The sequence below is a fragment of the Glycine soja genome, chromosome 1, assembly GCF_004193775.1.
Source record: "Glycine soja cultivar W05 chromosome 1, ASM419377v2, whole genome shotgun sequence".
NCBI classification, from domain to species: Eukaryota; Viridiplantae; Streptophyta; class Magnoliopsida; order Fabales; family Fabaceae; genus Glycine; species Glycine soja.
In genome coordinates, this window is record NC_041002.1 from 49638889 (window position 1) to 49652150 (window position 13262).

General features: G+C 31.6%; 2 protein-coding genes and 1 pseudogene across 3 annotated transcripts; 1 reads left to right on the top strand and 2 right to left on the bottom strand.

Moving 5' to 3' along the window:
• Window positions 1-204: 204 nt before the first annotated feature.
• On the bottom strand, window positions 205-1856 carry LOC114392043. The gene is made up of 4 exons (XM_028353109.1): window positions 1683-1856; window positions 1344-1428; window positions 414-839; window positions 205-248 (listed from the first exon to the last, which is right to left on the bottom strand). Exons 1-4 carry the CDS (start codon window positions 1854-1856, stop codon window positions 205-207), a joined length of 729 nt encoding a protein of 242 aa, XP_028208910.1.
• Window positions 1857-3778: 1922 nt separating this feature from the next.
• On the top strand, window positions 3779-7352 carry LOC114392140. The gene is made up of 6 exons (XM_028353217.1): window positions 3779-3980; window positions 4351-4597; window positions 5404-5622; window positions 5707-6331; window positions 6570-6650; window positions 7081-7352. Exons 1-5 carry the CDS (start codon window positions 3801-3803, stop codon window positions 6574-6576), a joined length of 1278 nt encoding a protein of 425 aa, XP_028209018.1. The 5' UTR covers window positions 3779-3800; the 3' UTR covers window positions 6577-6650; window positions 7081-7352.
• A 1453-nt stretch (window positions 7353-8805) lies between these two features.
• LOC114418726 lies at window positions 8806-11607 on the bottom strand (annotated as a pseudogene). The gene is made up of 8 exons (XR_003668087.1): window positions 11365-11607; window positions 11175-11260; window positions 10993-11090; window positions 10793-10910; window positions 10617-10706; window positions 9473-9716; window positions 9227-9364; window positions 8806-9145 (listed from the first exon to the last, which is right to left on the bottom strand). The product of XR_003668087.1 is annotated as an ABC transporter E family member 2-like (transcript).
• Window positions 11608-13262: the final 1655 nt, after the last annotated feature.

Here is a 13262-nt window from a genome sequence, read left to right on the forward strand (position 1 = left end):
GACTGTGTTAATTTTCTAGTCACACGCAAGGCATCAATTTGAATCCATAAATAAGAAGAATCAATGCATCACTTGAATCAATTACACATTGGTAATGTTACCATTTATCAATGTTTTGAAAATTAATCTTGTTTTATTGTAGTCAAACAATCCAGGCCTATGAAATGAACTTTATTACCTTGTATATTCATGTCTTTTTGAGTGCTACTGTAGGAGTTGTTCAAACTTAGCATTGCATTCATGAGGATCTATTCAAATAATGACAAAATGAATGTCAAATGGAAACATTGAATTAATAACAAAGACGGAATTGCAATATTAAATAGAAACAATAACCTGAAGCATTATCCTGGATATGAGTCGAGGCTGAATGGTCAGAAAAAAAATGGCTTCGTAATGCATTTCTCGATTACCTAACACATCACTGAGTAAGATTTTCTCCCAGTCTGAACATTCAATATCAGATTTGTCCAAGCTTTTATGCTCATTAGAGGCATCCAGCCTATCCGTTACACGATTCCTCTTACTTGCCATGTCTGAATCAGTATTAACAGGAGAAATGCTACGACTACTCTCTGTATCGGACATTTGATTTGTAGGACTAACCATAACTCTCTTGGTTTGAATTACATTGCAACAAGAGGGACTAGCCTCCCCATTACATGTTGCAACCGGAGAAATCTTAGGATGGGATACATATGAGCATTGGGTAACAATAGATCCTTGAGTCTGTGATTTGTTGGGGGCAAAATTCCCATATGATGATTGAATTGGAGAAGGGGGCCGAGAAATTACTTGATTATTGATGGTATTACTTGATGGCAACAATGTGTTTTGACCTGAGAGAATAAGGATAGAGTGAAAAAGTAATTGATGAAATGATGAAAACTAAGCATATATAATTAATAAAGAGTTTAATGGTCATTTACTAATAGTATAAAACATTTCTACATTGTCGTTCAATCATAATTTATTGTTAATATGACTTTTAAACTAATTATCATAAAAGTTAACAAATTGATCATATATAATGGATTGGGATTAGATGATAATATCCAACTTTTTACACTTTTAGAGTATAATCCTTTTTTCTTATTAATAAATGTATAAACTAGGAGACAACTATACCTTGGATACCACGAGGTTTCTTTTCAATTGGTACATGGAACATTCATTGCTAGAGTATCTTTTCTCCTATTGCCATACACATAAATCATGGGTGGACAAGTTTTCAGTTTCTGCATTAGTGTTGACAATAGAAACACCTAACATTAAAGCAAAGCAAAGTCAATGCATCATTACTTGATTTCAACACATGATTAGTCGAGAAAAAAATGTTGTACCTGGAGGAGTTTCATTACAAAGCCTTGATTGAGGAACCACTGCATACTTTGTGTTCATCATCTCGACATTGGGTGAGGGTGGACTCTGAAAAGTATTGTAAACATCCACAGCCTTTTGTATGCCTTGCCTAAGCATGTGAATCATTACCTCAATCCATTGTTGATCTATCATCACTTTTTGCTCTTTCAAACACATATACTCATCCAGTATCTACCCCAAGCTCATCCAACTCTTCGACGCCTAAACAATTAAAAATAAAATTATTCAACAGCCATCTTTTAATTTCTTAACAAGATCCTTAGAAGAAAGGAGCTGAGAAAGACGCAAAAGGGATTAACCTCATTGATCAACGAATCAGAAAAGAGGGAGGAAGCCTCGTTGCGGAAGGTGGAATGCGTTTGAGAAAAATTGTTGTCGTCGAGGTACTGGTCGACGACGAGGGCAACATGAACACGAATGATCTTGTTCATTCCAAACGACTCTGCCGTATTGGGTTGGTTAGTCTTCCACATTGTCGTTTATGAAATTTCCAGCCGCGAAGAAGAATAAGGAGGAAGAAGAGGAGTCTGGTGATCGATGAGAGGTAATGTAGAAGGAAGGAAAGTGCAGGTACTCCTCGCGGGAAAGTTTATATTTTTTTCCAATTTGTTTACATATATATATATATATACATACATGTTCAAAAATTATAAATACTTCAATTTTTTTATTAATAAATAAAATCAAGAATTATATAAAAGTACCAAATAAACATGTTCATTTTTGTTATCTTACATTTATCAAATAGATAATTTTATCAAACACTTATAATTTAAAAAATTATTTTAACAACTCTCAACTATCAACGACTCTGAGTTACTAACTAATTTTTAACTTTCAACTAGCCTTTTCAGTTTACAACTATTTTTTCCAATCATAGCCTAAATAAATAAGTTATGTTTGTTTGCCTTTTTTTTTTTTTTTTTACTTAAAACTACCTTAAAATTATAGTTCAAAATAAGAACTTTGGAAGGCCTGATAACTATCATTCTTTTAGTTTCAAAGTTTCTTTTCAGTTAACTATTATTTGGAAAAAAATTGAAATTAAATTAATTATCTCACTCAATGAAAGAATATATTTATAAAAAAATTAAAAGCTTCATTTTTTCAATAATATTTCTATAAGATAAAAAATAATTAATTAAAAAAATCCTTAATTTCAAATTATACTAAGAAGTAATTAAAAATATTTTTTTTATATATATATATATATATATATGTATATATATTATAATTAAGGACTTAAAAGCTTAACCACAAACTAAAAGTTATACAAATTTTGAAATACAAATTAAATTAGAATAATAAAAATATTAAATACTTTAAAATATAAAAATTTATTTAACTATTTATTTACTGATCTGAGATTTTTTTAATTTTATGTAATGAAAAACAAAAAAATATTTTAAATTTTAAAATAAATAATTTAAAACTTCATAATAAATAAACATAACTAAAAAAAATAAATCCAATGAATTATATAATAGTAAATTCTAACATCATTTCTTCTTCTTTTTTTATCATTACAGTAACATCTTATCAGGATACACATAAGATGATATTTTTCAAATAATTAAGGGGTTAATATAATGAGTAAGTGGCGTCAATATAATATATATAATGGATGTAAATATAAGGGAGAAATAATTATACATTACTAGTGTACAAATTTTTGCACCACCATCTAATCATAATTATAAATTTGTTGACTTGTATGATATTTATGTAAAAAATCATATTAATAATAAATTATGATTAAATGATAACTGTGCATCATCATTAAACTTGTAAATATAGTATTCTTCAAACAAAATTAAGGATTACTGTAGGTGTAAAAAAAAAAAACAAGGGAATGTTGTCGTAATTTATTTACAAAAATCCGCCATATTGGGTAGTAATTTTCATATTTAAAAATTATTATAATTATTAATAGGAAGTTTGGATAAATGTAAGAATTGTATTAATAATTATTTTTAACTTTAATATTTAACAAACAACTATATATATAAATAAGAAAAAAAAAGTTAACTAAAAGAGTGATAACAAACGAATAAGAAATAGTGTCAATAAACTTCCTCATTAACACGTGAAAATGTATTTTATTTTTATATAAATAGATGCATCTCTTATTTTCTCTAATTTTATCTATGGTCTATATTAATTCAAATGCTTATTGTAAAAACGGATTCTTAAATTTTAATTCAGAATTTTTTATTGCGCCCGAACTCTAATTGGCAAAAATTAAAAAACTACTGTTCAAACTTGAAAGTATGGCGGTGATTCATGATGGTTATCTTTTAGATCTTTTTCGCGCCAAAATCTGTATTTTTTATCTTCCCATCCATTTAAATTCACTTCTCTTTGGGAAGAAATTCTCTTTACCGGGCATCACACATCTCTTCTTCGTGGGAACGAAAATGTGGAGGCAAGTGGAAGCCACAAACCAAGATGAGTCGATCGGAAGAAGGAGGAACATCAATCCCGTTCATGTCGCCTTCATTGTTGATAAGTACCTCTGCGACAATCATTTCTCAAACACGCGGTGCATCTTTCGCAACGAGGCATCTTCTCTCTTTGCTACTTCGTCAATCAACCAGGTTTCTTGACCCCTTTCTGCGTTTTTGGCAACTTAACTCATTCAATTATGATAATTATAATTTGTTCCCTCATCAAATTATAATATCACTAGTAGTGATATCTACACAATTAGCCTTTCATCATCACATATAGCCTTAGTCGTTCAATTATATATATATATATGATCCAAAATTGGTAACATTTAGCGAAGTATCCCATGAGTTTCCGTTGTTTGGACTGGTTATTGGACGAAGGGTTGAGTCTTGTGCCCTCCTTAAGAATATATTATGTGAATTCAAGTCTTCCCAAAAACTTAAATACATGGGGTTTCTCAACAATATGATTTGTCATATTGTCTTGACCCAATTTTTTTACTTGTTTTTTGTATAGTTGCCGAAGACTTTGGAGGAGATGCTGGATGAGTATATATTTTTGAAGAAACAAAATGCGATCCTGGGTCAAGAAAGGATCATGGTGATGGAAGAGAAAAACAGGATTCAAATACTGTTGCAAGGCATGCAGAATGCCCTGAACACTTACAATGCTTTTCAGAGGCCACCCTCACTGAATGTCGCGGCGATGAATGCAAATTTTGCAGTAGTTCCTCAACCGAGAGTTTATAACAAAACTCCCCAAGGTACGACGTTTTTTTTTTCCTTGACTAATCATGAGTTGAAATATTGGTTACCATTGGATGTTCTTGTTTTAATTCAAGGAGGTTTGCAACTGTAATTGCTTAGAGCTGTCATTGAGTCCAAAGCTCACAAGCCATTCCCATTCAGCCCTTACTTAATCCATTAAAATTATCGTCCCTTATTGTGAGTTATTTTCATCTCCAACCCATGAATTTAAATTCTTTAAGGGGTTGGGGCTTTTAGTGGTTGTTGCATTAGCCTTATTTGCTTGCAATCATGAGTTGACATATTGATCATTACTGTATGTTCTTGTTTTAATTTTTATATGTCGGTTGTTCTTGGTTTAAAGGTGGTCTACAACTTCAATTCTTTAGTGTTGTCATTTAGTCCATAGCCTACAGTACATTCTGCCCTTACTTAACCCATTGAAACTGTAGTGCTTGTTTGAGAATTTTTCTGTTGGAAATAGAGTTTTTTTTCTTGTAGAAAAGCTCTCAAAAACTCTTCTAGCTTTATATCCAAACATGCTCATAGTCCCTCATGTGGGTTGGGGTTTTAGTAGGCTGTTGCACAAGCCTGATTTGCTTGGGATTTTCCTCAATTTTTATAATCTCAACAGTAACAACTACTTTAAACTGTTTAAATTGTGGTAGCAATTATCATTGTGAATGATTTTGTTGTCAGTTATAGTAACTTTAAATCGAGGTTGCGATGTTACAGCTGTGGATGCGTGGCGATCTCATTAGCTGGTGTTGATGTGTTTAAGTTATATGAATGATGTTTTGACGTTGCTTTGCTTTTTTATTAGGTGTTTCTACTATTACAAGTATTGCTGCTGCCATGCAAAACACATCTAATACACAGTTGCTTACTAGACCTGTCAACACCAATGTGGACACTGGAAACTTCTCAACACCCATGATTAGTGTGTCTGACAAGAAGAGAAAAGATACTGAAGCAGTAAATGGGCCTATAGTTGCAAAGAAACCTCGTGGTAGACCACCTGGCAGGAAAAATCAAGTCCAAGGTATAATTGTCTGTGCATCTATTAAGTATATTCTAAGCTTTCATAATGTCATCAATTGCATTTTTACTCTATCTTTATTTTCAGGTGAAAACACATCACCACAATCAAGTAATGCTGTCAACAACCAAGTAGTTTCTCGGCCATCTTCTTCTGCAACTCAATCATCATCTGGGAACTGTGCAACCAGCGGATCACTGGTTCAAGGATCCAATGTTGTCAAAGGCTCATTCAATCACCCTCCACTTTTTGTTCCAGACAATTCCCCAATTCCAAAGACACCTACAACACAATCCTCTCAGAGTGATACATATGTGTCCCCTACTAAAATTTATCCTGCTGCATCTTGCAATGGAGAGGCTAGTCCTACTTGTTGCACTATGAATCCAACCAACAAAGTTATGGTTGGCCCTGAAACACAAATGGCTTATAAAGAGAACAGTCATTGCAATTCTCCTATCGAAGTAGATACAGGAAAATCAAGTAAGATGGATGACGTAAGGAGCAAACTGAACTTTGATGCCTCTAATATGCCTGAGAGCTTGGACAAATCATTGTCTAATGAGGTTTATACATCTGAGTCTGACAAGGAAGTTGACATATCTGACATTGATTTTTCAAACTTGATGGATTGCTGCCCATTCCTAGGAATCACTTCCGAAGATTTTTCTTACCATCCAGTTCCAACTCATTCCAAGGATAATGCTTCAACGTATTGTTTCTATTTAATGTTGCAATTCCTTCTTTGTTATTTAATGCTTGTATCTGGCATTGTTTTTATCTTTATTTAATAGGTCTTCTCATGAATGCAATGCTAATCATTTGACTTACCATCAAACTGAAAACAATCACTGATAAATATTTGAATATACAGGGAAATAAAGTTCATTCTGTATTCTGCATAATTTTGCTCTAAACCACTGTTTACTGAGAAGTTTTTACCTTTGCAGGCCTTGATAGTCAACATGTCTGACTCTTAATTTGGGATATTAAACACCATTCATTTGTTCCTTAGCCTGTTTGGTCATTAGGTAAGGCTAAAATGATTACTCTTTTAGTGATTGTTGATGACTTTAGCCTTTGTTGTTTCTGGTTTCTTAAACCAAAAAGGAATAAGTTACTGTAAAGGAATTCATTTGAAAAACTTCTCACGAAGTAACTAATTATGTTGTTGTGAAGAAAATTATTGCATGCCAGATCACAACTGACTTGTTTGATGTTAGCTGTTACTCTGTTGTCAAATTTCTTGGTCTAAGCCTTTAGCTAGTTGTGTATCTGTTTTCTCTCTAAGAAAATTAACTTTCTTCAAGTCTGGCTTTGATTTATTTTATTTTATTTTTATTATTATTACAGTGGCTTTCATTACTAATTACTATAATGAAATAAATCCTGCTAAGTTTCATTATTTTTGTTTGCCATTTCCAATTTTCCACTGATTATATTTTCTCCACTCTTGTGCAGGCAGTACAACTGAGAATTTGAAGTTACCAGTCAACAAGGTTTATGTTACTTATATGTTACGGGAAATGGATCATGTCCAGCTAGTAATTTGGTATGTGACTGTGATAACATTCAGCAATTAAACAATTGGTTTGACGTGGGACGTATAACTAAGCATTGTAGTGAAAAGCTTTCAGATAGTTGTGTTTCTATTCACTCTCAAGAGTAGAACTAGAATTGACTTTGTTCAAGTCTGGCTTTGGTTACTAATTTCTGTAATGGAATAATTCCAATTTCCAGCTAATAAGTTCCATTATTATTTAATTTGTCATTTCCACTTCACTTATTATATTTTCATCACTCAGCACAACACAGAATTTTGAAGTTACTTGTCGACACGATTTATGACGTTACGTTACTTATATGTTAGGGGGAAATGAATTCAGTGTAGTCATGCAATCACACGATCAGTGATTTGTAAACTATGTGATAAACATCAGATGATTCAGATATCAAATTTGCGTTTTAAATCTGATTTATTGGATAAAATGAGTGACTTGATCTTCATCTAATGGTTTAAACTGCTGATTGCTTATAAATGCAGATTGCAGACAATGGAGAGACATTGCAGAGAACTTTGTCTTGTTTTAATTTATAGTTTAGGATAAAACAAAATTTTATAATGACTAAGGATGTACAGTTGTGTAAAATTGTCTAATAACCGTAGATAGATTGGATTCTCCCCATCTGATTTTTCTTTTCCATTTTGTGATTCTAATTACTTGAACTCTGCAATGGAAATGCCATAAAATGAGGGGTCCTTCTATTCCTTTTGGTTTCATTTTCATTATTCAATTATTCCACTCTTGTTGGAATTTGGAGATGATATACTATGTGTGCAACTTTGGCTATGTGTACAACAATTTGGACTATTTGAAGCTAACTTTCTCTGTATGCATACATTAAAATGTTCAAGAATGAAGGCAAAAGTAGGTGTAGCTAGCTTTGGCGGTCATTCCAACATTGCATATATATAAAATAGAAAAGGAAAAAAAATGAAAGGTTAAATTAGTTTTTTTTTTCTAATTTATTTTTTAGGTTCAATTTCACTCTAATTTTTTTTTAAGTTCACTTTGATATTTTAATTTTTAAAATCAATTCAGACACTATTAAGACATGTACATTTTGTAGTAGTCTAAAGTCACTTAGTGGTGATTTTAAACTATCACAAAGTGTGATTTTTTAGCATTGTTGGTCCAACTTAGACAATAGGACTAAATCGAATCGATTTTAAAAATTAGAGAACCAAATTAAACTCCAAAAAAAAAAATCAAATTAATCCTGAAAAATAAATTAGAGGACCAAAAAATTAATTTTAACCAAAAGAAAAACTCAATATAAGATGGTGAGAGATTTGTTTATGCAAGTGTTGTGTTCTTTCTAGAAATCGTAGATAAGGGTGTTCACGGGTCGGATTGAGTTGTGGTTTGCTAAACCCATTACCCAATCCCACCAAATTTGAACAATTGGGTTAGGTTGGATTTGTGCAATTTTTTATAGACCTGTCAATGAATCTCAAGAAAATGAATGGTAAGGATGAGATTTAACTCAAAGAATTATTTTTGAAGTGGATCCTCCTTTTTATTTATATATAATGAATTTAATTATATGATATGAGTTGGATCAGATAAAAAAAATTAACCTTATTATCCAACCCATTTATTATCAAATCTTAATTGGATCGATTCAAATTTAAATTAAACACTTAAATAACTCAATTCAATATAAATGGATTAAATTGGGTCATAGATATACCCGAGATGTGAACATCCTTAATCACATATGTCTGAAATGACTGGGATGGAGATAGTGTTGTCAAATGAGGTGAAAACTGCCCTAAACATAAGGGTAAATATACAAATGCACCAACCAACATAGGGCTTGCATGCAGGCTCTTCAATCTCCATTGAGAAAGATGCCTTCAACGTTAAAGATGGCAATCTTATATTTCAAGGCATGAACTGTGAACCAAATCTGAAATCCCAGGAAAAGCTCAAACAGATGCAAGGTTGTGTTAGTGAAAGAACTGCAACAATAGAAAACATTGTCAGTTTCCATTTGCGACAAAAAGCATTCTAAGTAGATTTACAAATGCACAAGTACAAACCAGCCCAAAAGTATGAACTCAGTCATCAAGGTAATAATAAGACCCGGCTGACTTTTGTTCTCTGTCCTTGGTTGAATCAAGTTTGTTGATCCTTGGGCGAAAATTAGTTGGGTCCCTTCTAAATGTGATATCAAGATGCTGCAGACGTGATGGAATACATTAGATATATCATGCAAGTATAAGCACGGAACACAAGACATTGAAAGGAACAAAGTAATGGAACCATAGAAAGGTAATAAAACTTACTGATAAGAAAACGTTCATCCCAGTCAACAATGACTGGAGAATTTGCAATACAGTCAATTGATGGTTGACCCTCATAAACAATAACTCTGTCTGCAAGATATGTTGCCATGATGAAATCATGCTCAACGACAAAAGCCGTTTTCTTTGCATGAAGAATAAACCTCTTAATGACTTTGGAAGCAATAATTCACTGTTCAGAATCTAGATACGCACTTGGCTCATCTATCAGATAGATGTCTGCAGGCTGTTATGGTAGGAGAGCAACAGATCAGAAAACTTAGAAATGTCATTTGGTTTGACATAAAAAGAGGCATGCATCTTCTTAAGGGACACATAGACAGCACACAACAAAACCAAGTGATAAAGTTCCAAAAATCTGGCCAAGTAGAACCGTAATGAATCAGGAAATGTTATTGCTATTTAGATTTAAGAACCGTAATGATTATACTATGCACTCTTCAAACTAACTCCACACATGTAACCCTCTAGTCATGTAAAAAATAAAAACTCCATTCATGTAACTGCACACCATATTGCATGTGCCACATCCTCTTCAGGCCAAGTGCACAGCATTCTCCAGCAAATCTCAGTTCTTTTCTTTCTCTCCCTCTGGCAAGGAGGAATAGATTTTTAACTTAACTGTCTTGTTTTATGTTTCCAACTTGTTATTTGAACTTATTGTTTCCACTTTTTTTCTAGTGAACTTATGAGTAATCATGAGACTTGTAATAATACACCTCAACCTTGAGAACTTAGATACTTTTGGTGAATTTTATGTTTCTAGTTTATAGTTCTTCATATATGTTAATAATTTTGTTGTTATTATCATATTCTGCAGTTTTTAGTACACTTTGTATATATATTATTTTTTCATTAAAGTAGTTGACTCTATTCCCAATTCTCCAAAATTATTATATCCCTTATCAGTTGAAGCAATTCGAACACACTAGGTGTATGGACTCAAATATCACATAATTGGCAATTGGTTCAGTAAAAAGATTAGAAAGAAAACAAAAAATCCAAATTGGTAAACCACACAGATACGAAGGAGCACATAATCATTTAGTCAGTTTTACAGTGTCAGAGTCCAAATCACTAAGACATCACGGCATGCATACATATTGAACAAGGGTGCGGACATCACCTTCAAATCATCTTCTAGAATCCGAGTAAAGTAATTCTGCAGTTCAGATCCTCGAAAATAGGTCAAAATTTCCTGCCAATCAGGGGGATTCTGCAACCAAAAACAAAAATCAAACAAACGCAACAAAACCCCAAAACAATTCAGCAGCAAAGAAACACAAATTCAAATTCTATTACAGTGAATCGACCCAAATTCGGCTTCAATTTCCCGGCCAAAACTTTAAGAGCAGTGGACTTCCCAATCCCATTTGTCCCAACCAACCCAAGCACCTGCCCAGGCCTCGGAACCGGCAACCTGCCACCACAACTCTGTCCATCACAAACCAAACAAAACAACCACAGCCTCAAATTTCTCTGGCAAAACAACTCATACTTACCTATGCAGCTTAAAAGTATCAGGACCATATCTATGAGTAGTATCCCTGTCCAAGTCCTTTGGCAAGTTGATAATCTAGATAGCTTCAAAAGGACATTTCTACACAAACAAACAACAAACTCATCACATAAACAAACCTCCCACCAGCTCACAACACAATAACAGTATCTCCAATAACAATACCTTAACGCAAATACCGCATCCAGTGCACAATTCCTCGGAAATGAAAGCAATCTTGGACACGGAAGTAACCTCAATACACAGCCTCTCTGTAATCCAAGCAAGTCCCCATAAACCCCCATTAGAATTAAGACACACACACAAAAAAAAAAAAAATAGGGTTTCAGCGGAAAATAGGGAAATTAGATCTTACCGGTTGTGACGACGGGGCAACTCTTCTTGCACTCTTGACGGAACTTTTTGGGCTTGCACCTGACGTTGCTGACGATGGCAATACGCGTCAATCGATCCGCCATGGCGCCTTAAACACTTGTGAAGAGTGAGATTCACTTTCCCTTTTGGAAGGAATTGAGAGAGAGGTGCCATCGAAGAGTGCAGAAGAGAGAGGTGCAAAGGCGTTGGCGTGTGGTGAGAACGTTCTGAAAAGTATATAACATTTGGGTCGGTTTTATTCTCGGATCAGGTTTTACACATATCTTAACACATGCTTCTTTTATGTATTAAAATTTTTTTTAAAAAAAATCTTATCTTATATATGGTGAAATTAATAAAACATCTTCTTAGCGTCATAAGAACATTAATTAATTAAAAGAAAAGAGTATTTATTATCTAAATCATAAAAAAATTATGAAAAATACAATTTCTGTCTCATATTAAAAATAATTTTACTTTAAATTTTTTAGTAATATCCTTAAGACATATTTTAACATTTTTCATTAATAAAAGTTGGAGGTACTAATATCGTTTTTTATCCTAAATCAATAAAAAAATATTTATCTAATTATTAAAATTACATCATAAATGAATTTTTTTATAAGTACATCATAACCTTGTTAAAATTTAATTTTGGTGTTATTTTAAATTTTTTATTGTAGAATTGTAGTTTATTTAAAAAAAATCAAATCCAATATTAAACTAATGAAACATACAACAAAAATAACTGCAAGTCATTCTACAGCTAAAAGATAACAAAATATTAAATAAATAACTCATACTAAACCTGTTTCTCTAGCCCGTTTGGTACAATTCCAAAAGATATCAAATCTTATTACTCTCTTTGTTAAAAATCTTAGGTGACATTATTAAAATCAAAGACAAAATCTTATTACTTTCTTATATTATTGTAAGAGATTAATTTTAATGTATCGTATTAATTAATTAATCAACTAAAAATTGTTATAGGTACGAATTTTAAAGTATTTTTTTATAAAAGTTAATAATATTAATATACATATGGTAATATTTTTATTAGATGGTAGTCTAAAAAGAATTACAACTTTAATATATTTAAATTAATTTCCGATAGTAAAGTCACAAATTTATCTTTTAATTTAATTTAAATATTTTTAGAGATATAAGATTGATTAAATGATTATAAAAAAAATAAAGAGAGAAGGAAAGAGAAAAGTCACGAATTTAAACCTCTCAAGTAACATTTATAACAAAATTAATAAATTAACATTTGTCATAAAAAAATTATTTTAAATATTGATTAAGTAAATGTTTTTTATTATCATTCAATCATAAATTATTCATTATGATAAGTTTGAATAGTTTCACTACAACTATTTTAAAAGTTATATCTACATAGTTTCTAAATAGCGAATAATATTTACACTAGTAATGCCAAGAAACTAAACTCAAAGGATTTTTTTTATGAAAATTTATATATTTAATTCATAATTTAAAAATATTTTATCAAGTTGTATATTAAAATTTTTACTTGAGCTTAGTCAAGTTTTTTTTTTTAATTATTTGTATCCATAATTTGAGCATCCTTAATTTACCTATATTTGCAAGAGAAAGTAAATAGCAAGCTAGCAATGTGATTTCATGTATCGATCAATTGGTGATCAATGAAATGATATATAGATAGCAAGCTAGCAGCATGGAAAGCCAAGCAGTTATCTCTTGCGGGTAGAATAACAATAGCAATGTCTGTTATTCAATGCTTAAATATATTTTTGCAAGAGTCTGTTGGCCTTTTTTTTTGTTTTTGGTTATTGTAAATTCATTTTTTTTAATTTTATTCACCGTAAATTTGAATCTTTTCAATTTTGATATCTTAAGATATTTTGTTCATTTTTAATC

Excerpts from the sequence above, each read along its gene's own strand:
- LOC114392043 (XM_028353109.1), bottom strand. The coding sequence starts at position 1,856 with ATGTGGAAGACTAACCAACCCAATACGGCAGAGTCGTTTGGAATGAAC. Across the intron at positions 840-1,343 it reads TTGTAATGAAACTCCTCCAG|GTCAAAACACATTGTTGCCA; the intron begins GTACAACATTTT and ends TTATTCTCTCAG. Across the intron at positions 249-413 it reads CTTACTCAGTGATGTGTTAG|ATCCTCATGAATGCAATGCT; the intron begins GTAATCGAGAAA and ends TTATTTGAATAG.
- LOC114392140 (XM_028353217.1), top strand. The coding sequence starts at position 3,801 with ATGTGGAGGCAAGTGGAAGCCACAAACCAAGATGAGTCGATCGGAAGA. Across the intron at positions 3,981-4,350 it reads CTACTTCGTCAATCAACCAG|TTGCCGAAGACTTTGGAGGA; the intron begins GTTTCTTGACCC and ends TTTTTTGTATAG. Across the intron at positions 4,598-5,403 it reads TTATAACAAAACTCCCCAAG|GTGTTTCTACTATTACAAGT; the intron begins GTACGACGTTTT and ends CTTTTTTATTAG.